The sequence below is a fragment of the Heterodontus francisci genome, chromosome 3, assembly GCF_036365525.1.
Source record: "Heterodontus francisci isolate sHetFra1 chromosome 3, sHetFra1.hap1, whole genome shotgun sequence".
NCBI classification, from domain to species: Eukaryota; Metazoa; Chordata; class Chondrichthyes; order Heterodontiformes; family Heterodontidae; genus Heterodontus; species Heterodontus francisci.
In genome coordinates, this window is record NC_090373.1 from 97,185,116 (window position 1) to 97,206,462 (window position 21,347).

General features: G+C 41.9%; 1 protein-coding gene across 3 annotated transcripts in view; it reads right to left on the minus strand.

Annotated features, from left to right (window-relative positions):
* The window catches only part of opn5 (opsin 5), a 473,827-nt gene extending 457,283 nt beyond the window's left edge, over positions 1-16,544 (minus strand). For 2 of the 3 annotated variants that reach the window (XM_068024828.1, XM_068024818.1), the window contains exon 1: positions 16,345-16,544. In XM_068024828.1, coding sequence (XP_067880929.1) covers positions 16,345-16,348 — 4 coding nt within the window. In that variant the 5' untranslated portion in view covers positions 16,349-16,544. The remainder of the gene's footprint in view (positions 1-16,344) is intronic. The other variant, XM_068024848.1, reaches the window with a different exon arrangement.
* Positions 16,545-21,347: the final 4,803 nt, after the last annotated feature.

A 21,347-nucleotide genomic window follows, 5' to 3' on the forward strand; every position in this document is an offset into this window, starting at 1 on the left:
CAGACAACCTCCACATGAAAACATTTTTCCTCATCTCCCCTCTAATCTTTCTAACAATCACTTTAAATTTATGCCCCCTAGTCACTGACCTCTCTGCAAAGGTAAAAAGGCCCTCCCATCCATTCTATCCAGGCCCCTCAAAATTTTGTACATTTCAATCAGATCTCCCCTCAGCCTTCTCTGTTACAAGGAGAAACATAGAAAAATAGGAGCAGGAGTAGGCCATTCAGCCCTTCGAGTCTGTTCCGCCATTCACTACGATCATGGCTGATCATCCAAACTCAGTAACCTGTTCCTGCTTCTCCCCGTATCCCTTGATCCCATTAGCCCTAAGAACTATATCTCTTTCCTGAATATATTTAATGAATAAACCTTCTCTGAACTGCTTCCAACACAATTATATCCTTTTTTGAATGAGACCAAAACTGTACTCCAGATGTGGTCACCAAGGTCTTGTACAGTTGCAGTAAAACCCCCCTACATTTATACTCTATTCCCCTTGCAACAAATGCCAACATTCCATTTGCCTTCTTAATCACTTGTTGTACCTGCATACTAACCTTTAGTGATTAATGTACCAGGACACCCAGATTAGAGCATGGCTACCCGACATGAACTTGATGGGACCCAACGACGTGTCGGGTTCAGGTTGGGGGGGGGGGGGTCACACTTCCGGGTCCGGTATTCGGGCTCGGGTCGGGTACGCTCTATCACCACCTCCAGTAAGTGGCTCCAATGTTAATGTTCTTTATGGACTTGAAAGGTGGTTTTGTTCCAGTTTTTTTAAGCTTGTGCAGATAAGCAAAGTGAAAAACAATAACTGATGGTCGGGTCGGGTCAGGCGCGGGAAAAAAAAATTAAAGGATTCGGGCCGCGTCGGGTTCAGATATGGTTCTGTCGGACCCAGGTCGGGTTTCATTTGCAGACCCGAGCCGGCCTTTAACCCAGATCCCTCTGCACTGCTGAGTTCTGCAATCTCTCTCCATTTAAATAGTATACTGCTTTTCTATTCTTGCCAAAGTGGACAAGCTCACATTTTCCCACATTATACTCCACCTGCCAATTTTTTGCCCACTCACTTAACCTATCTATATCCTTTTGCAGACTCTTTATCTCCTCTTAACAACTTACTTTCCTTCCTATCTTGGGGTCATCAGCAAATTTAGTAACCATATATTTGGTCCCTTCATCCAAGTCATCGATATAGATTGTAAATAGTTGAGGCCCCAGCACTGATCCCTATGGCACTCTACTAGTTACAGCTTGCCAATTCAAAAAGGACCCATTTATCCCTTCTCTCTACTTCCTGTTAGCTAACCAGTCCTTTATCTATGCTAATATGTTACCTCCTACACTGTGTGCTCTTACCTTGTGTAGTAACCTTTGATGTGGCATGTGATCAAATGCCTTTTAGAAATCTAAATATACTACATCTACAGGTTCCCCTTTATCCACCTTGCTTGTTACTTCCTTGAAAAACTCCAATAAATTAAACATGATTTCCCTTTCACAAAACCATGTTGACTTTGTCTGATTCCATTATGATTTTCTAAGAAGCCTGCTATAACCTCCTTAATAATGGATTCTCGTAATTTCCCTATGACAGATGTTAGGCTAACTGGCCTATAGTCGCCTGCTTTCTGTCTCCCTCTTTTCTTGAATTAAGGTGTTGCATTTGCTACTTTCCAATCCGCTGGGACCCTTCCAGAATCTAAGGAATTTTGGAAGATTATAAACAAAGCCTCTACTATCTCTGCAGCCATTTCTTTTAAGACCCTAGGATGCAGACCATCTGGTCCTGGGTCCTTGTCAATATTTAGGTTGAATAGTTTTCCCAGCACCTTTTTTCTAGTGATGGTTTTAAGTTCCTCCTTCCCTTTCACCTCTTGATTTTCAAGTACCTATGGCAGGTTTTCTAAGTCTTCTAAAGTGAAAACAGACACAAAATACCTATTCAACACCTCTGCCATTTCCTTGTTTTCCATTATCAATTCCCTGGACTCACTCTCCAAAGGACCAACTCTAGTTTTAGTTACTCTTTTCCTATTTAAATACTTGTAGAAACTCCTATCTGTTTTTATATGACTAGCTAGTTTTCTCTCATACTCTACTTTCTCCCTCAATTATTTTTTTCATCATTCTTTACTGGTTCTTAAAATCTGTCCATCTTCTGACCTACCACTAATCTCTGCAGATTTGTACAGTATTTCTTTCAAATTGATACTATCCTCAACTTCCATATTTAGCCACGGATATGCATCCTTCTCAAAGAATCTTACTTTCTCACTGGGATAAGGCTTTGCTTAGTTATTAAATATCTCCTTAAAAGTCTGTCACTGCATCTCTACTGTCCTACCTTTTAATCTATTCCCAGTTCACTTTAGCTAGCTCTGCCTTCAAACCCTTGTTTAAACCTTTATTTAGGTTTAAAATACTAGTCGTAGACCCACACTTCTGCTTTTCAAACTGAATGTGAAATTCTATCATGTTATGATTTCTGTCACTTCATGTCTCCTTTACCATGAGGTTATTGATTAATCCTGTCTCATTGCACATTACCAGGTCTTGAATAGCCTGTTCCCTAGTTGGCTGTAGAACAGGGTTGTTCAACCTTTTCGGGCGGAGGGCCGCATTACGATTTTTGCTCGGCTCGGGGGCCAGTGAGCAAATTCTGAAGGATAAAAGCACTAAAAATTTATCTTACGAATAAAAACAACAACAAATGTGCATTTTTGTGAAGAAGCTTTAGATGAAAAGACTAATTTATTGATTTACTTTCTTGTCACTGTACTGAAAACTGATTTAGTGACATACCTGGCATTGTTTTTGCTTGCTTAAATAGTCAGTCTCTGCCCGCACACCTGATGCAGCGATGCAGAGTATTCTGGATAGATGTCCATCTTTCAGGAGAGACCTTGATCTCTCTCCCCCCACCCACCTCTCCCTGCGCGGTGTGTGTGTGTGTGTGTGTGTGTGTGTGTGTGTGTCTCGTTCTCTCTTCCCTCCCCCCTCCCTCTAGGACTAGGCGACACAGATTGAAAGTTTGGGGCAAAAGATGCAGGGGGAATATGAGGAAGCACTTTTTACACAGTGGGTGGTAATGACCTGGAACCCGCTGCCCACAAGGGTGGTGGAAGCGGAGACGATCAATGACTGCAAGAGGAAGTTGGATGGCCACCTGAGAGAAATAGACTTGCAGGGCTACGGAGATCGAGCCAGGGAGTGGGACTGAGTGCAGAGCTCTGTGGAGAGCCAGCATGGGCTCGATGGACAGAAATGGCCTCCTTCTGTGCCATAAGTAAATGACTCTTGACTCTCTCTACCCACCCCCACCACCCTCCCCTCGCTGTCTGTCTCTCTCCCCCTCTCTGTCTATCTCTTGGTCTCCATCTCACCCCCCTCTCTATCACTTCCCCCCCTCCACCCCCATGTCTCCAGCGTTCCCCGCTGTGTTCCCTGTTCCCCCATTCTGCCTGTCTGTCAGCCCCCCCTTTCTCATTGCCCCTTCTCTCCCCCTTTTGCTCTCCCTCTCTGAACCCCCTCTTTCTGTTCCTCTCTCCTCTGTCCCCTCCGTCTCTCTGCACCCCCCCCCCACAATCGCTCTCAGTTCCCATTTCTTGCTCCCTATCCCCACCTCTCTCTCTCCCCCTCCCCCCCCCCCCGCCCCCCACCTCTCTCTGTTGCATAGTGAAACGCATAACAGACAGTCGGTCAGCTGTATTTAAAAAATCGCTGTCAGTTTCACAGGTGACAGATGCCGACATAGGGAACAGCGGATTCCCAACAGACTCGGGGTTTTCCAGTGGACTTTTGAAAAAAAAAAGTCAGAACCCGCCGGGAACCCCCGAGTCTGTTGGGAATCCGCTGTTCCCGATGTCAGCAGCTGTCGGCTGTGAAACTGACAGCGATGTTTTTAAAAAGGTCACTCTGTAAGAAGACAAAGGGAAGTTTCTCATCTCCAGTCAAGGTGAGGATGAGGAACAGCTCCAGGAACAGTTTACAGTCGTGGGCAGACCGGATCCTGGCCCATGGGCACAAGTTGGGACAACCCTGCTCTAGAACGTACTGCTCTAAGAAACTGTCCCGAATACATTATGAACTAATTTTTCAGGCTACCTTTGCCTTCTTTTGAAACAACACATATTTAAAAGTGGACACCCGAGGGTTAACAACATCGTGGAACTACAACATGGCAAATGAGTTAATGCTGAAAGGGAACATGGCTGAAAAAAAGCAAGAAAATTGACTGGAGTCATATCACCTTTTGGGCATTTTTGTTTAAAATGACAATTTAAGAGACTATTTTGCTGCAATAATGAAATGCATTGCAATGCTACAGGGATGAATCACCAGGTAAACATGCAGGTTCTATTTAGACAGATATTGTGCAATGATTCTTTTCCAGACAAAAGTTGCAGGACAAACATTTTAAAATAAAACAATTCTAGTGTTACAAGTCTCAGGTCTGTACAAAATAGCACCTTAGGTTCAGTGGATGCTCCTGTAAGCACAGTCCACGGCTGCGACCATCAATTTGCCTTCACTGTTCAATACCTAGTGACCGGGGTGGGGGGGGGGGGGGGGGGGGAGGGGGCACGTAACAAGATCCTTCCTGCATGTACTGGATATGGCTCTCTCTTCTCTTTGGCCTCCCTGTCTCGAGAGACAATGGGTAAGCGCCTGGAGGTGATCAGTGGTTTGTGGAGCAGCGCCTGGAGTGGCTATCAAGGCCAATTCTAGAGTGACAGACTCTTGATATGGCTATCTTACACACAATCCCCATGGATAACTCCCCTCTTTCAGAAGGAATAGTAAGCACTTGTAAGACAGGGTCAACTATAAACAGATCATTTTATATGAAAGACGAATAGTATACAGTTATCACTAAAATTCAATCTAGTTCCTAATGCTATCAAAAAGATTGTACAAGCTTATTCATGAGTAAAGGTCAAGCTTCACTTTACATTTCAATATTCACTAACTGACTTTAGGAGGCGTAGGGGAGAGAGCACTTTCTCCCTCGCTATTTCAAAAACCCTAGTTCAAGCTTTTGGCTTCTTTGCCAACCAGGAAGGAAACCAAAGACTTGGCTTACCTCTCCCAAGATTAACTTATTCCATTGTCAGTCAAAACTACCAGCCCCTATCCCTTTAGGCAAGGGTCATGCCAACAAGTTTACTGGCCCACTACAACTCCTGCCGAGCTCAATCAAGTGAAATCCACTCTAATATTCTATGCAACCTATCTCTGAAATGCACTAATAAATCCCATTGTCTCCAACTGATATGGTATGCAAGACATAATTCCGTTTGTTAATGCATCTGGGCCGCAGCCAAAGGATCTAATTTGCATTGCGTAAGTAGCTCATGTGTACAACAACCTGCACTTATTTAGCAACTAATGTAGTAAGACATTCCAATGCACTGCACAGCAGTGAAATTGGGACAGGTGGCCAAAAGTTTGGTCAAAGAAGTAGGTTTTAAGAAGCATCTTAAAAGTAGTAAAGGTAGAGAGATTTAGGGAGGGAATTTCAGTTTAGGGCCTAGACAGCTGAAGACATTGTGGCCACTAATGGTGGAGTGATGAAAATCGAGGATGCGCAAGAGGCCAAAAGGGGAGAAGTACAGAGATCTCATAGGGTTCTAGGGCTGGAGGTGGTTAGTTAGTGAGGGTAAGCCCAATGAGGGATTAGAAAACAGAGATGAAAATGTTAAAACTGAGGTGTCGCCAGACCGGGAGCCAATGTATGCCAATCATAAGGGCATGGGTGAACAGGACTTGCAGCAAGTTAGGATACAGGCAGCAGACTTTAAGATGAGCTCAAGTTTATGGTGGACACTGGTCAGGAGAGTCTAAAGGTAACAAAGGCACAGATCAAGGTTTCTGCAGCAGTTGAACTGAGGCAGGTGAAGTGTCTATTCACCTTAGCAGAGAGGTCAGTGACGAGGGGGCATAGATTTAAAGTGATTGGTAAAAATATTAGAGAGGAGAGGAGGAAAAACTTTTTCACCCAGAGGGTGGTGGGGGTCTGGAACACACTGCCTGAAAGGATAGTTGAGACAGAGACCCTCAACTCTTTCAAAAGGACTCTGGTTATACAGCTCAAGTGCCACAATCTGCAATTTGAATAGGTGGATTGTTTTTCAGCGGGCACAGACACTATGGGCCAAAATGGCCTTTTTCTGTGCCTTAAACTTCCTATGATTCTATCTCTTGCCTGCCATATAATCTTTTATGTACCAATGTGACAGTTTTTCTTAAATTTCCCCACACCATTTATCTTGTGGCCAAACTTACTCTTCTGCTCAGAACTAGTCCTATGTCCACTGGGAACAGGATTGAGACTGCCCCAACTTAGTTTGCATAGGAACCTGAATGCAAGCAGACTAAGACTTTCATTCCATTGGTTTGAGTTGAATTTGCACCCAGCTCTAACATGCGAAAGGCCAGTGTCTAACCACATTCTGTGTTACCATCTTTGATACTGTATAATCCTTATTACAATAATTTAATAAGTATTTCATTTTACACTGAAAACGTTATCCCTTACAGTGGTTGAAAATATCAAAATTACACATCATAAATATTTTTCTACAGTTCCGTGCTGTGTTTTTATACCCACAAGTCTCTTCTTCCGATTACATCAAACAAGCGCTAAAATTCACTTTCAATGGTCACCACAATTGTGAGGTTACTTTACCCTGAAGTAATCTATAAATTAAACTATAAATAAAACAATTGACTGTCAGAGCTGAATCGGATGTGGACTATAACTGGAAAACAACCAACTCATTTATATATTTATCATCTTTCTCAAAACAATTGTCAATCAAACTGAAACCTAAAGCATTTACTGCCACATTTGGAGTTTCTCCCGCAGAAACAAACAGTTATAGTGAAGGATAATTTCAATGGGACAGAGAAAAATACTATGCTCATTTGCAACAAGAAATTCAAGAAAGAACAGGAGGCATGTACATTTCCTAGGCAAGATAAAACTTGCCAAGGAAAGAGAGGTGCAAGGGGACTCAAGGATGCATGAAATACTTTGAAATCAATTGAGTTTAAACCTCCCAGAAGTTATGCTGAAGTTGCAAAGTGCCCTAGTCAGATCACAGTTACACTGCTGGATGAAATGGCCATAATTAATGGGAACATCCAGGTGATGTACAAGAGAGTGAGTATTGGAAAGATAAATTGTTAGGAAGTAGCTAAACAAAGACTCAACAGCTTGGAGGTATAAAAAGATATATAGTGAAATAAAGTAAAATATTTTCAGATAAGCAAAGAGGGCACAAGTTCAAGACTGTGAAAGACAAGCTCAGAACAAAGAACATCTTGCATTTATGAAACAATTTTAATGTAGGAACGTCAGAAAGTACTATTTTTGTTTTCCTCAGAGCAGATTGTGAGGGAGGGCTGGTGAGGCCAGGACACTGGATCCAGATAAGACGCTGTTAGCTGCTACAATGGAAAGCAGAAATCAATACGCCAAATCACCTGTTACTTCAAACTTCTGCGATTTTATGAACTCCCAAAAAGGCACCACATGTGCACACTGGGGCACATAACATTGCAGCTTTGAGTACATCCACGACAATGCCCAAGCTTTCTTTTTCTCTTGATGGACCACAAAGGTATGTGCTATAGAGCTTCGTAGGCTCTTCAAAGTTAATCTTTCCCTTAAATTTTCATACACCTCAAGCTGCAGCCAATAACAGATCTTTGTATTCTGATTTAAGATGCATCCATCAATGAGACAGAAGCATTCATAACAGCTCTTGCTAAACATCCAAGCCCACAAAATTTAAACAGGACAAACCAGTGAATATGCAAAATAACTACAAGACATGCTACAGAATTCCTTCCCCAAATTCCTCCCTCAGATCTTTTACCAAACTTTTGCTCCTCTCTTTTAATCTTCCCTTGTTTGGTTCAGCTTCCTTTTTGATAATGTCTCTGTGAGGCAGTTTGGGATGACTTTCTATATTAAAGTCACTGTATAAATATAACCTGTTAATGCATCAAGGATTCCTCAGATCTATCTCTAAATTTGTGGCAACTGGATGAGGATAGCATTTGAAACCCAAGTAGACAAAATGGGATTTCTTAGAGTACAGAAAGTTAGTATCTTCAAACTGTTAAAAATGAAGTCATTAGAATAAACATTACCAGGCAATCCTCACAATTCTGTGTGAAACAATTGATGTATATCCCCTCCAAACGAGTATACTGTATCCTCTGCTTACAGTGCAGTCTCTTGCACAGTGGAGAAACAAAATACATTTGCTAAACACCCCTTTACATCCACAAATGTGACCCTTAGCTACCTCTGGCATTCCACTCAATTCTCCATCCCATTCTCGCTCTAATTTTAGTCTTTGGACTGCTACGCTGCCTCAGTTCAAGCTTCAGAAACAGTATCCCATCTTTGTGTCTGTGCATTCTGCTGTGCATTTCCAGGATTTGCAGTTTGTTTCAGAATTCCAGTGTCTGTAGTCTTTTTTCTTTTTGTTATCCTAGGGCATGCTTCTTCAGATAAAGCTGAAGTTTAAATAACAGAAAAATTGTTAAGGGAGGAACCGAAAATGATGAAAAGACAAAACACTGGACTGATTGCCATACAACATTCTTACCCCAGCACATGGTTCATTACAGTTAAGGAAAGTAAAGATAGCATCCCACTTATTTGGCTGAGAACAATTTAGATGCTATTTTCTTTGTACTCCACAACATAAACATAACAGACCAAATTCTGTTTATGTTAGCATTTAGCAATCAAGAAAAATGAAACTCATTTTAGATTTATCTTACATTCCATGTATCATGTGATCACATGTATTTCATTCAATCTAGTTTATTTCCCCAAGTTTGTTCCCACCCTCCCTATATACTCATGGGCAAAACATGTCATAAGACACTGTGCTGGCTTTTTCAGAGGCAAAATTCCAGCAGAACACAGCTTCCTGGGAATATCATTTCCTCCACTCCTCTAAAGCAAAGATAAGAAATCAAGAAAAAAAACACAAACCACTCAAAATGCTTCAAACATGCTTTCGTCCTCAATGCACAGTCAATGTCTGCCCTATGCCCCCCAACTAAGAGCTAATATCTTTTTCACAAGTAGCAGACGAAGTGTGGGTCCTACAAGCCTTTAATTATTCGAGTGTACTTCCTCCAGGCCGGCTCACTGCATTCCACCTTTCCAAAGTCAATATAAAAATAACATTGGTTTCTCTTGCTGTGTTGCACATTATTTTAGGTATATTATCTATGCATATATAACATTTGAGAACACTACAATCTCAATGCCACCCTGTACTAGAGGCTTTTGTTTATTATCAACGTTCCACACTTCAAAAATAATAAACTCTTAACCTTAAGCAATATATAAATTTCCCTTGTGTCCAAACTTCCTTGCTTTTGCATCAGTAATAGCACACTGTAATCATCAAGAAAGAATAATTTGATGTTAGCTTTTTACTGCTGGGCTTTTGAGACAAAATACAGTGTAATCATCGTATATCAGCCTTGGGTCCGTGATAGTAGTCAGTCAAAAAGTCGTGGGTTTGAGCCTCATTCAACAGTCTCCAGCATATACGAACATACAAATTAGGCGTCGGGATAGGTCAATCGGCCCTTCAAGCCTGGTCAGTCATTCAACAAGATCATGGCTGATCTGATTGTAACCTTGACTTCACATCCCCGCCTACCCCAAATAATCTTTCATCCCCTTGCTTATCAAGAATCTAGCTACCCCTACCTTAGAAATATTCAAAGACTCTTACTCTTGTAAACTCCAGTGGATACAAGCCTAGCCTGTCCAACCTTTCCTCATAAGACAACCCGCCCATTCCAGGTATTAGTCTAGTAAATCTTCTCTGAATTGCTTCCAACACATTTACATCTCTCCTTAAATAAGGAGACCAATACTGTACACAGTACTCCAGATGTGGTCTCACCAATGCCCTGTATAACTGAAGCATAACCTCTCTACTTTTATAATCAATTCCCTTCACAATAAATTATAACATTCCATTAGCTTTCCTAATTAATTGCTGTACCTGCATACTAATCTTTTGCAATTCATGCACTAGGACACCCAGATCCCTCTGCATCTCAGAACTCTGATATCTCTCACCAATTAGATAATATGTTTTAGTAGTACTACCTTTATGCCAAGGTTGGCACGGTTTCTTGAAAATGTGTTGTCTCTCTAAGCTCTTAATTCAAATTACTGGTGATTCTACACCAAATGGGTCCTGGCCTAATGCTTAAATCAAACTTAACCTGGTTCATTTCGGCCAGAGTAACCTTTCTGACTATCCAAACTTACCTTGCCAGTGAAGGCAAATTAATTTGGCAAAGAATTCAGGATTGACTGTTTCTGCATCATGGATCAACCATTTCAAAAGCAACCAATCAGGTCCAAATCTACATATGGAGAGATAAGCAACATTCCCACAGCAAGAATCGCCAACTGGTTGCGCGATAAAATTCCTGAATTCATGATAAACCTCAGCACGCCTAAAATGTGGCTAAAACTAGACTTTTCAGAAAGCTGCACCCAAATGAAATGTGCACTTTCAATTAAAAGATACTGTGGTGGGAAAAAGGCTGAGCAGCTGGTAATTGGGAATTCCAAAATCCTCCACTTTTTCGTGGTTTTGTCACTCTGTCTACAGTCTGGAGAAACAGAAGAAAGGTGTGGATGACCAGGAATCTTTTCGAGGAGTATCTGTGTCTCTTTGACCAAGGCACTAAATCACAAGGCAGAAAAGTTAGCTCAATAATTGACAACTCTAGGACTCCCACAATATACCCATGTCTAAAAGCAGAATTCATCACCACCTGCTTTCTGCGCTATAAATTCATCCCAACAGCAGAGGAAGCAGTTACAATTGATGCAGTCGAGGAACCCAAAAGACAACCATGAAGCAGCAAACCTCTGATCATTGGAGATCTCTGTTGTGACTACTAACTAAAAAGAAGTTTGAATTAATTGCTGATGTTGATAAGAAAATCCTGATTGATTGATGACTGACACGAGAATTGATTTTGTAAGGAATGCTACTAGTTTGGAGTAAAGTGCAGGAGATCCTGCACCAACCCCCATCACCACCACCCCCAACCCCCACTGCTCCTCCCAGCTGCACAGTGGGTGGATCCAGCACAGATGGAGGCAAAGGAACCAACATACAACATGGTTATCATGTCCAATTATGTGCTATTTTAAGAAAGTGCCCACAACTGAGCCAGATGCCCTGATGGAACTTTTCCATGTGGTACAGCAAGAAACAAACCGCAATCAGGCTATTTTGTGAAATGGCTGAACTTTACAATGCACAGCTTGCAAGTTCCAACCAAGTTCCAAAGTCACTTATATTTTATGTTTTGTGTTCTTTCATTAAAATGATTTCATTCAAACTACTGGATGATTTGATATTTTTCAAACCAAAATATTTACATAGATAGAATATAAATATGAGAAAGCATTTTGCAGATATGTGAAAACTTCAATGCAGAACAGAAAAAAAGCCCATCTAAAAATTGAAAGAAACTTAGAAGCCAGATCCAATACAACAGTGGAAGTTGCTGCATGAAATACCAAGTGCCCTCCCCTATTTTAAGTAATGAATCTCTGAACAAGAAACTTATATATCAAATATTGTATCTAACTTCTTGAGGCTTCCATTAATTTGTATATATTTGCAAAGACATGGATACAAACCAATCTTGTTTTGGGACTTATTCACCAATAAAGCAACAGCACAAAGCACTGCCTTCTCCAAACTCTGGCTGTATGAAACTCAAAAGCAAGACAAATCAACAAGTCAGAAATATAAGCATACCAAAATCAGCGTTCCCTGAGCTTTTCTGCCATAACTGCAGGACCAGAAATGTCAAATGGACTGTACAGGCACTGTCAGGGGTGCCTTATAGCTGATATGACATTACACCGAGGCCCTATCCGTCCTTCCAGGTGGATATAAAAGAACTCATGGCACTATTTCTAAGAACAGCAAGGGAGCTATCTCTGGTGCCCTGGCCAATATCTATCCCTCAATCAACATCAAAAAACAGTTTATCTGAACATTATCACAACTCTGTTTGCGGATCCTTGCTGTGCACAAAATGGCTGTCGTGTTTCATACATTACAACAATGAGTACTTTTCAAACATACTTCATTGGCTGTAAGACGCTTCGAGACAACCTGAGCATGTGAAAAAGCGCTATTTATAAATTCAAGTTTTTTTCTCACTGGTCTTTTTGGCTGAAACTGCCATGGCTGCAGGCAGATGGGCTATATAACTTAGCAAGCATTAGTGTAACACAAGGTACAGGTCTTTGCTTGAAAGCTTCAAATTCAGTACTACTTAAAAAAAGTCAGCAGGCTGCCAACTGTATCAGGACTATCTCTACCCAGTGAGGAAGTGGGGAAGTCAACAGACAATGGGGGATAGGGTGGCAGTGATACCAGAGGATGACGGTGAGGAGGGGCAAGGCGGGGGGGGGGGGGGGGGGGGGGGGAAAGGGTGTGACAATAAGATATTAGGGAGAATTTATAACCTCATTTGGTGTATTTGAGATACAGGGAGCCAGTGAACATCTGGGAAAGCAGGAATGAGCTAGACTTTGGACAGGACCGGATGCTGGCAGCTAAGTTCTGGATAAATTAAGAGTGTAGAGGAGCTTGGGACATAAACAAAGAGGGTGCTTGAGAAGTTGAATTTTGATGCATTAAAAGCAGGGACAAGAGTTTCAGCAATGAAAGGGTAAAACAGGTGTGAAATGAGAAACCTTGCGAATGTGAACATCAGACGTAGTGGCGATCGATAACATGAGGTTGAAAACTCAGCTCAGGATCAAAGAGCAAATAGAGACTGCACGCTGTCTCATTCAGCCCTAATAAGCAGTCGAGAGGAAGCTACTGAGATTTACCTCTTGCAAGGTGGTGGAAGGTTATCAGGGGTAGGTGGAAATGTGGAGTAATCAGTTCAGCCATGAACTTACTGAATGGCGGAGCATGCTCGAAGGGTCGAGTGGCCAACTCCTGCTCCTAATTCGTATGTTCATATGTAACTGGACTAAGCAGAGTATCTGCCCGACAAACAGGTTGATGCAAGATGGGTTGCTGTTCCAGAACGCAAGAGGGATGTGGAGAGTGACTGGAGAGATCAGCAGGGATTGATTACTTGATATGTCAAGTAGGCCAAGACATTAAGGAGTATTTAACAGAAAGAAAATGGAGTTAAGCGTATCGGTTAGACACATGGAAAAGACGCACAGAAGGCCAGAAGCAGCCAGAAGGGGAAGGAAGTTCTGGTGCAGAATAGCAGCTAATACACACAGGCTAACAGACATAGCAAAAGCAGCTTCAGATTGCACAATATATAGAGGTTAAACTGTGGCTAACCAAGTCCACAAGTTCTTTCAATTCTGAATAATCACAACAACCCATCAAGATACACCAGGTTGGGTGGGGAGGAGGGACAGGCAAAGAGATAAAAAGGCAAGTATGGACTATTCCTGACCACAATGCTGCATGATAGTGGAAAGGAAAATAAGACTCTGATTGCACAATGAAAGCTAAATTATGAGGATGAAGAAAGGAACGGCGTGGGAACAAGAAGTTAATTTATATTTTTCAATCAGACCTTTAGTGAGCCTCGAGTACATCTACACCATCAAATCACAACAATGGCAATGTAATCTTGCTGTATTATATTGGCCCAACGACTGACTGAGAAATAGAAGAACTACTATAGAGGATTCACGTCAACAGAACTCACCATGGTTTTGCTTTGTGAACATAAAAGGACTACGAAGTAGAATCTTTAAATTACTATCTTTGCCAAAATAATCATGCAGTGGCAAATATAATGGGACTAAATATTTATGATTAAGACACAGATGACAATAATTGGAAGGATTTGTAAATAGTGAAGTTTATAAATAATTTTGGGGCCGCAAACAAAAACACAGGAATTTAAATTTAAACATCCTGAAAATTGTATTTGATCATTTAGGTGCAAAAGTTAGAAGCAGCCAATTTGCGCATGGCAAGGTCCCACAAACAACAATGAGATAAATGCATCGCTCGTTGAGCGATGAATGTTGGCACTGAGAGTTCCATGCTCTCCTTCGAATAATGTGATGTGATCTTTTACATTCACCCAAGGAGACACAGGACCTTGAATTAACAACTCATCCACAAGACAGCATATCTGACATTACGCTGAAGTGTCAGCCTGTATGATGGATTGGAGCTTGAAATCACAGCCTTCTGACTCCCAGCAAACACTGAGCCATGTCAGAAAGTTCAAGTCAGAGAACTACAACAGGAAGATTCAGAGAAAATACGGATTACAAATTCCAGAATTATCAAACCTACGTTATCTAATGTACTTCTAGTCTGCAATCAGGGATAGTCGTGCTTCATTTGGGTTCTGAATTTGCATTTTTGAACAAAACTTTCTTCAGAATTGTATGTTTTTATATGTGGCTGCGTACTGCACCGTGTGGTGCATTCACCCACTCAATTCACAATCAGAACGACTTTTTTTTGTCCACAATCAAATCCGTGTAAAACTCAAACCATTGTCAAGAAATACAATCTTCCAGTGAAAATGGGGAGAGGAAAGAGAACTAATTAGTAAATTCTTAAGGAAAATCTTTTGCATCATTAACTTATCCCCATCCAAAATGTAACCATTGGCATGAGATACCAGTTAATGGTATAGAGAAAAAGACAACAATCACCCTATCTGCTATGTGTAGTTAAAGCAGTAAGATAAAACAAGAACAAACTCATTGACAATGTATCAGAATCAGATTTCTCCCTTAGCATATACTGATACTCAACAGAACGGGATGCAAATCAATCTAATTAAGTACAAAACAATTGAAGAGTACAAAGTAACAAACATGAATCAGCAAATATCATTCAACAACAAAACCTATTTATAGATCATGGAATCAGAACTAGTAATTATATTACTGGATCGGCAAGTCATTGCTCATGATAGTCTGGGCCCTCCAACAATATGTTAACATTTAATGTCATTCTGTTCCAAGTTCCTACACAGAAACAAACTCCCTGCTGCTGCTGCCCAAGCCTGGAGGTATGATACTCCTCCATTCTTGCACATACTGCATTACTAGCTCCCACACTGGTAATCAGGAATTGTTTTTCCTGCACCAATCACCCCTGTCCTTATGCCTTTTAATACCTCCTCTTTTTTCTTCCTTTCTTGACTTCAAAAGCCTCAAGACTGTTCTTCCAAAAAATGCTTTGACACACCCAACCTCAACTTTTCCCTACCCCACGCCTGTCTGGTCTTTATTCCCTACCCAGCAGCCTGGAACACTCAGAGGCATCTTTCTATATGTGAGGAACACAGAAATACCAGCTGTCAATCAGTTAGTGACATTACAACTAAAAAAAAGGACCATCATTCCCTCTATCCTTAATCAGTATCTTTCAAAAGCATAGCAATGTCCATCCAACTTTTAAAAAAGGGGTAATTTCTAAAACCACAGTGAACATTTCCTTTGTAAAATAGTTTAAAAAGGAAGCCACCCTACATTGCCACCTGAAATCATACATTTGTTTGGGTCTTTTCATCCATTGTACAGTTGAAACTGCACACATGACTATATATTAGTCATTAGAATAAATATTTCATTCAGGACAAGGAGCTATGTGGTTATTCTCTCCCACGATTACTCAACTTTAGGTGTAGTCTCCAACCACTCGTTATCAAAGTTGATCATTAACAGGGAAACTCCATCATTACTACAATATAATAAATGAAGGTCAAGTCAAAGTTGGGTTCAGAGCAGAAGTTAATTCCACCGGAAATCCATTCATTTCATTCCCTGGTTGGTGAAAAAAAAAATTCCCTTCCCCCAATGAATCCCACCCCCACCACCCAAACTTTAATTAAAACGATTTGCCCAGTGTTATCGCCGCCACCTCCGGTTCAGCTCCACTTCTCCCAACCGCAAAAACTCACGGAGAAGACAAAGAAAAAACTCCCAGAGTTGAAAGAATGGCAAAGAGTTGGGCAATGTCAATATAGCTGGATTAGTTACTCAGGAAACCGGCGAGGACAGGCTCAGGCTCTGAATAATTCAGAGGCTGAGCTGCGGGGAGGAGCTGCTGCTCCATACCTGGGAAAGCAACTCAGCGATCACCTTCCTCAGAGCCGGCAGCTCCGAACTTTGTTCCAGAGGCAAAGTCCCACTCCGCCAACCCAGAGACAGACAGCCAACTGGGCAGCTCAGCTCTCCTCCCGCTTCCCTTCCCGCAATGTGCAGCAGACAGCCCGGGACCTCACCCATGGCTGCAGGCTCCTCTCGATCTCCTTCCCTTACTCCTTATCCGCAAGCGGCGCCGTCCATTCGGGGGAGGAAAGCAACCAGATTGCAAACCTGTTGCTGTTCTGCCCGACTCGGGGACGAGGCAGCTCAACTCGGCCCCACGTACACCCCGGTCCAGTCCGCTCTCCGGAGTCCGGGAATGGGCGGGGCGGGGCTGAGCCGAGCCGTGTCCCGCCCCTTCCCGGACCCTGGGCGGCCTGATTGACAGCTGGAGCTACTGGCTGCAGAGTGACCCGGGACCTGGGCTTGTTGTGGAAGGTTGGGAGCAGTTTGCCCAGGTTGGGTTGGGGCGGGGATGAGGAAAGGCTGCTGGCCGGAGTCACCTTGAGTTGCCCAGGGTTCCAGCTGGTTCCATTTTTGGTCATTGCAGCAAGAAGCTGAAACTGAGGGTCGGAATTTTCTATAATCTTGGGTTGAATTTCCATCTAAGACAAGACGAGCATTTAAAACTATTAATTAACCTAAGGATGGTATAGTTCATGGTAATAATCACAGATATGGGTTTCAACACTTAAAATTTATTTAAAAACAGAGCTTTATATTTGTTGAAAACTGTTTGTGCAAAACTTGTCTGTTGGCAAACAACCCCAAGTTATTTGCATAATTGCCGTGAGCCGCAGGGGCCTGGGAGCACTTTAGTGACGCGAAGGATATAATTGAGATGCAAATGATGCCATCATGTGGTTTTGTTTGCAAATACAGAGAAAAGAATTGCTAAACAATTTTGTATAAACTGTGGCGCTTTAAAGACATCCGCGTTTTAAGATCGTTCAGCAACGGACAATTAAAATAAACTGCAATGTATGAAATCACAGGGATACAATGTTTTTAAAAAAAGTAAAGAACGTCATTCACTTCTAATTTGTAGTTGTGTATAATTCAAAGAGTTTTAAAGTGGTGGAATAGTGGATATCAGCAGCGAGATTGCGAAGATAACCTCAAAACTGAGAATCCAGAATTCAACAAGATAAGCCCTTTCCAATGGTGTTACAAATGATTACAATTATTTTATTTACACTCCTCTTGTTTCAACAATAATCTGTATTGTTACAGCGTCGTTAACATAGTGAAACGTTCCAAGGCGCTTGACCGTCGGGAGCAAAAAAGTTGACACTGAACCGCACAGAGATATTAGGACAAGTGACCAAATGTTTGGATAAAATGGTAGGTTTTAAGGAATACCTTAAGAAAATTAGACAAGGAAATAGCTTCAGTTCAAGGCTCGGCCAACAATCTAGAAGCAGTTAAAATTGGGGATTTTGTTTTAAAAAGATTTGTATTTATATAGCGCCTTTGACAAGCAGAGGTCGTTCTGAAGTGTTTTACAGCCAATGAAGTACTCGTGAAATGTAGTAGTCACAGTAATAATGTCGGAAACCGGACAGCAACTTTGCACACAGCAAACTCCCACAATAGCAGTGATGACCAGATAATCTGTTTCTGTGATATTGATGGAGGGATAAATATTGGCCAGGATTCCAGGTATAAAATCTTTGTTCTTCAAAATAGTGCCACAAGCACTTTTACAATCATCTGAGAGGGCAAATGGGGTATTGTTTTTCACATCTCATCCAATAGACTGCACCTCCGATAGTGCAGCACTCCCTCAGTACCGCACTGGGGTGTCAGCCTTGATTTTGTGCTCAAAACCTGGAGTGGGACTATGAACTCACAATCTTCAGATTCAGAGCTGGGAGGGCCACCAACTGAGCCACAGCTGACACAAGAGGCCAAGATTGGAGGAGGGCAGTAATCTCAAAAGGTTGTTGAACTGGGGGAGGTTACAGAGATAGGGAGGGTTGTAGGGGCTGGAGGGGGTGACAGAGATAGTGGTGAGGCACTGGAGGGATTTCAAAAGAAAAAAGAGAATTTTAAAATTGAGGTGTTGCCAGACCTGGAGCCAACATAGGTCAGTGAACACTGGGGTAGATGTGTGAATGAGACTTGGTGTGAGTTGGGATACAGGCAGCAAAGTTTTGGATGATCTCAAGTTTATGTAGGAAGACAGAATAGGCCAAGAGACCATTAGAATAGTCAAGTGTACAGGTAAAAAAGGCAGGGGTGAGGGTTTCAGCAGCAGTTGAGCCAGGGCAAAAAGGTGTGATGTTGCGGAGATGGAAGCTAGGACACCAAGGTTGCAAACAGTCTGGTGCAGCCTCCAAGAGTTGCCAGGGAGAGGGATGGAGTCATTGGCTAGGGATTGGATTGTGTGATGATGACCAAAGACAATATTCAGTTAGAGGAAATTTCTACTCATCCAGGACTGAATGTCGGACACCACTGTGACAAATCAGAGACAGTGGAGGTGTCAAGAAAGGTGGTGGTAAGGTAATGCTGGGTGTTGTCAATGCACATGTGGAAGCTGATGTGTTTTCAGATGATGTCACCAAGGGGTAGCATGTAGCTGAGAAATTGGAGGGGCAAAGGATAGGTTTTTGGGGCACTTCAGAGGTAATGGTACAGAAGCAGGAAGAGAAGTCATTGCAGGAAGAGAAGTTGGAGGGGCAAAGGATAGGTTTTTGGGGCACTTCAGAGGTAATGGTACAGAAGCAGGAAGAGAAGTCATTGCAGGTGGATAGATAAGAATGGAACCAGATAAGTGCAGTCCCACCCAACTGAACGATGGAGGAGAGGCGTTGGAGGAGGATGGTAAGTTAACTGTGTCAAAAGGCTACTGACAGGCGAAGAAGGATGAAGGCAGAACGTTCAAAACAGATACATTAAAAAGCAATAACTATATAAGCAGGTATCTATATGCCCTAGCATCTTTCAAGTTGGTGCTCAAGTAAGGTTTTTGCCAGCCTTTTGGTGGCTCTACATGCACTCCTCAATTTGTCATTTTGCTGAAGGTGAGATTTTAGTCCCTGGAAAATTTCAAGTTACATCTATTGCCAATGCAGATCTTCTGATAAGAATCTTATCCACTTAGGGAATAGAAGATTTCCATCTGATTAAGTTCTCGCACACTCCCCCATCATGCTCACCCATCTTCCATCTCTTCCTCCCCCAACTTTTTCCCTAAACATGGCAACAACCACACCTTTCAAATTACAAATATGTCAATCTTTCATCTGGTAGGAGTGGACTTGCAATTCACCCGCTCACATCATAAAGGTGCAATCCTAGATTCACTATGTACTCTCCTCTCATTGAAATATATAACTGGCTGTCAGTTTAAAAGTCTCTCCCCCAACTGAGATACGTCCTGAACATGTAGTATATTTTCCCTCCTCACCCCCACTGAGATCTCCTTCCTAGTGATGTAAATTTTATCCCTCATCACTCCCTTTGCTCTCCCCTTCAGCCCTTTTACCCCATTTCACTTTCACTCCTCCTCACTCATTTCTCATTTCTCCCCCTTCCCTGATCCCTATTCCCCTTCCCAGTCCAATTATTCCCTACCTTGCTTGAGCTGAAAAATGCACTTACTCATGTGACACTATCCATGATTCTGTCATGCTTACTTCTGAGGTTTCCAGACTGTAAAAAAAAAAGTTATCTTGAAATCACTTGATGACCAGCTAAGCCACCAAAGGCCAAAAATGAAAGTCACAACAATCTGGTCTGAAGAACTTAGTGTGTATACATATATTCATTGGATTAGGATTTAGTTGAATCTCACATGATTAAAGATTTTGGTTTCTTTTTATTTCTGGCTTGCTTGAAGATTTGCACAGTAGCTAGAAATAACAAAATGGTTAAAAGTTGTTCATTGTTAAAAGTTGAAATCTTGGGGAGTTGAGGGTTATGCGGAGCAGGTCTGAAAGAGGAGTTGAGGCCTGGGACAGATCAGCCATGATCTTATTGAATGGCGGGGCAGGCTTGAGGGGCTGAATGGCCTACTCCTGCTCCTACTTCTTGTGTTCTTGTATTCCCAGGATGCTTTAGGGTTTAATGTGTCAGGTTACAATTTAGCTGACACTTGCCTAATTTAAACAGAAAATGCTGGAAATACTCAGCAGATCTGGCAATATCTGTGGAGCGAGAAACAGAATTAACGTTTCAGGTTGGTGACTCTTCATCGGAACTGTTGTTTAATTATTTGCTGGAACTACAGGATGTGTAAGATTCAAGTCTCTTGACTCACTTTCATGGCCACATTGTGAAACAAGGTAGCCAGCGTAGTCTTGAGGGAAGACGTGAGACAATGGAGACAGGACAAAACAAGTTGGCATCTATTGTTTTGAAATAAATATTTCCTTTCTGGGCTCTCATTCACACGAACACTTGTCATCCCATAATGAATTAGTACTGACAGTATTTGTGACATTTGGCATATAAAGACCTTAAGCTTTTCTTTAACAATTTATAGAGAAAATCAGGTTTGGAAGGGATCGACAAAATTATCTGAGAAAAAAACAGGGTAATATTGTTTATTTCTCTTCATGTCTACAGCTTAAACGTGTGTGGCTAAGCTTGATCGGATACAATAAATGGAAAAACTAGCAAATCTATATTTAGGTGTTGGAATCAAACTGGTTATAATTGGGTAAGACACTACCTGGTATAGCACGAAGCCACCCAGATCAGATTAAAATAGGTTTGTTTCCTGACTTGGCTGATCTCAATTGAGACAACAGGTAGAGCACTGCAATGGGCCTCAGCTTTCCTAGGTTGGGAAGGGAAAATATAACTAGGGACCTGCTCCTTTTTATCATTCAGCAACCTTTGCTGGAAAATGCATGTGTGGAGATTGTATGAAAAGTAGATTATGATGCCCTCACTATTAAATAACCAGCCCATGTTCACTATGTAGCTTCAGATATGAAGAGTAACTAGTTGGTGAAGTATCAGAGAGTGGCCAACATCTGTGGGACCACACCAAGAATCTCTCCACATAACTGAAGGATTGTTGCTATCCTCCAAACAGCCAGGTTTCTCTTCTGTAGAAACAATGTAAGTAACATCAAAAATGTTTTCACAGTAGAAGCCTGTTTAGAAACATCACAGGTGCACAAAC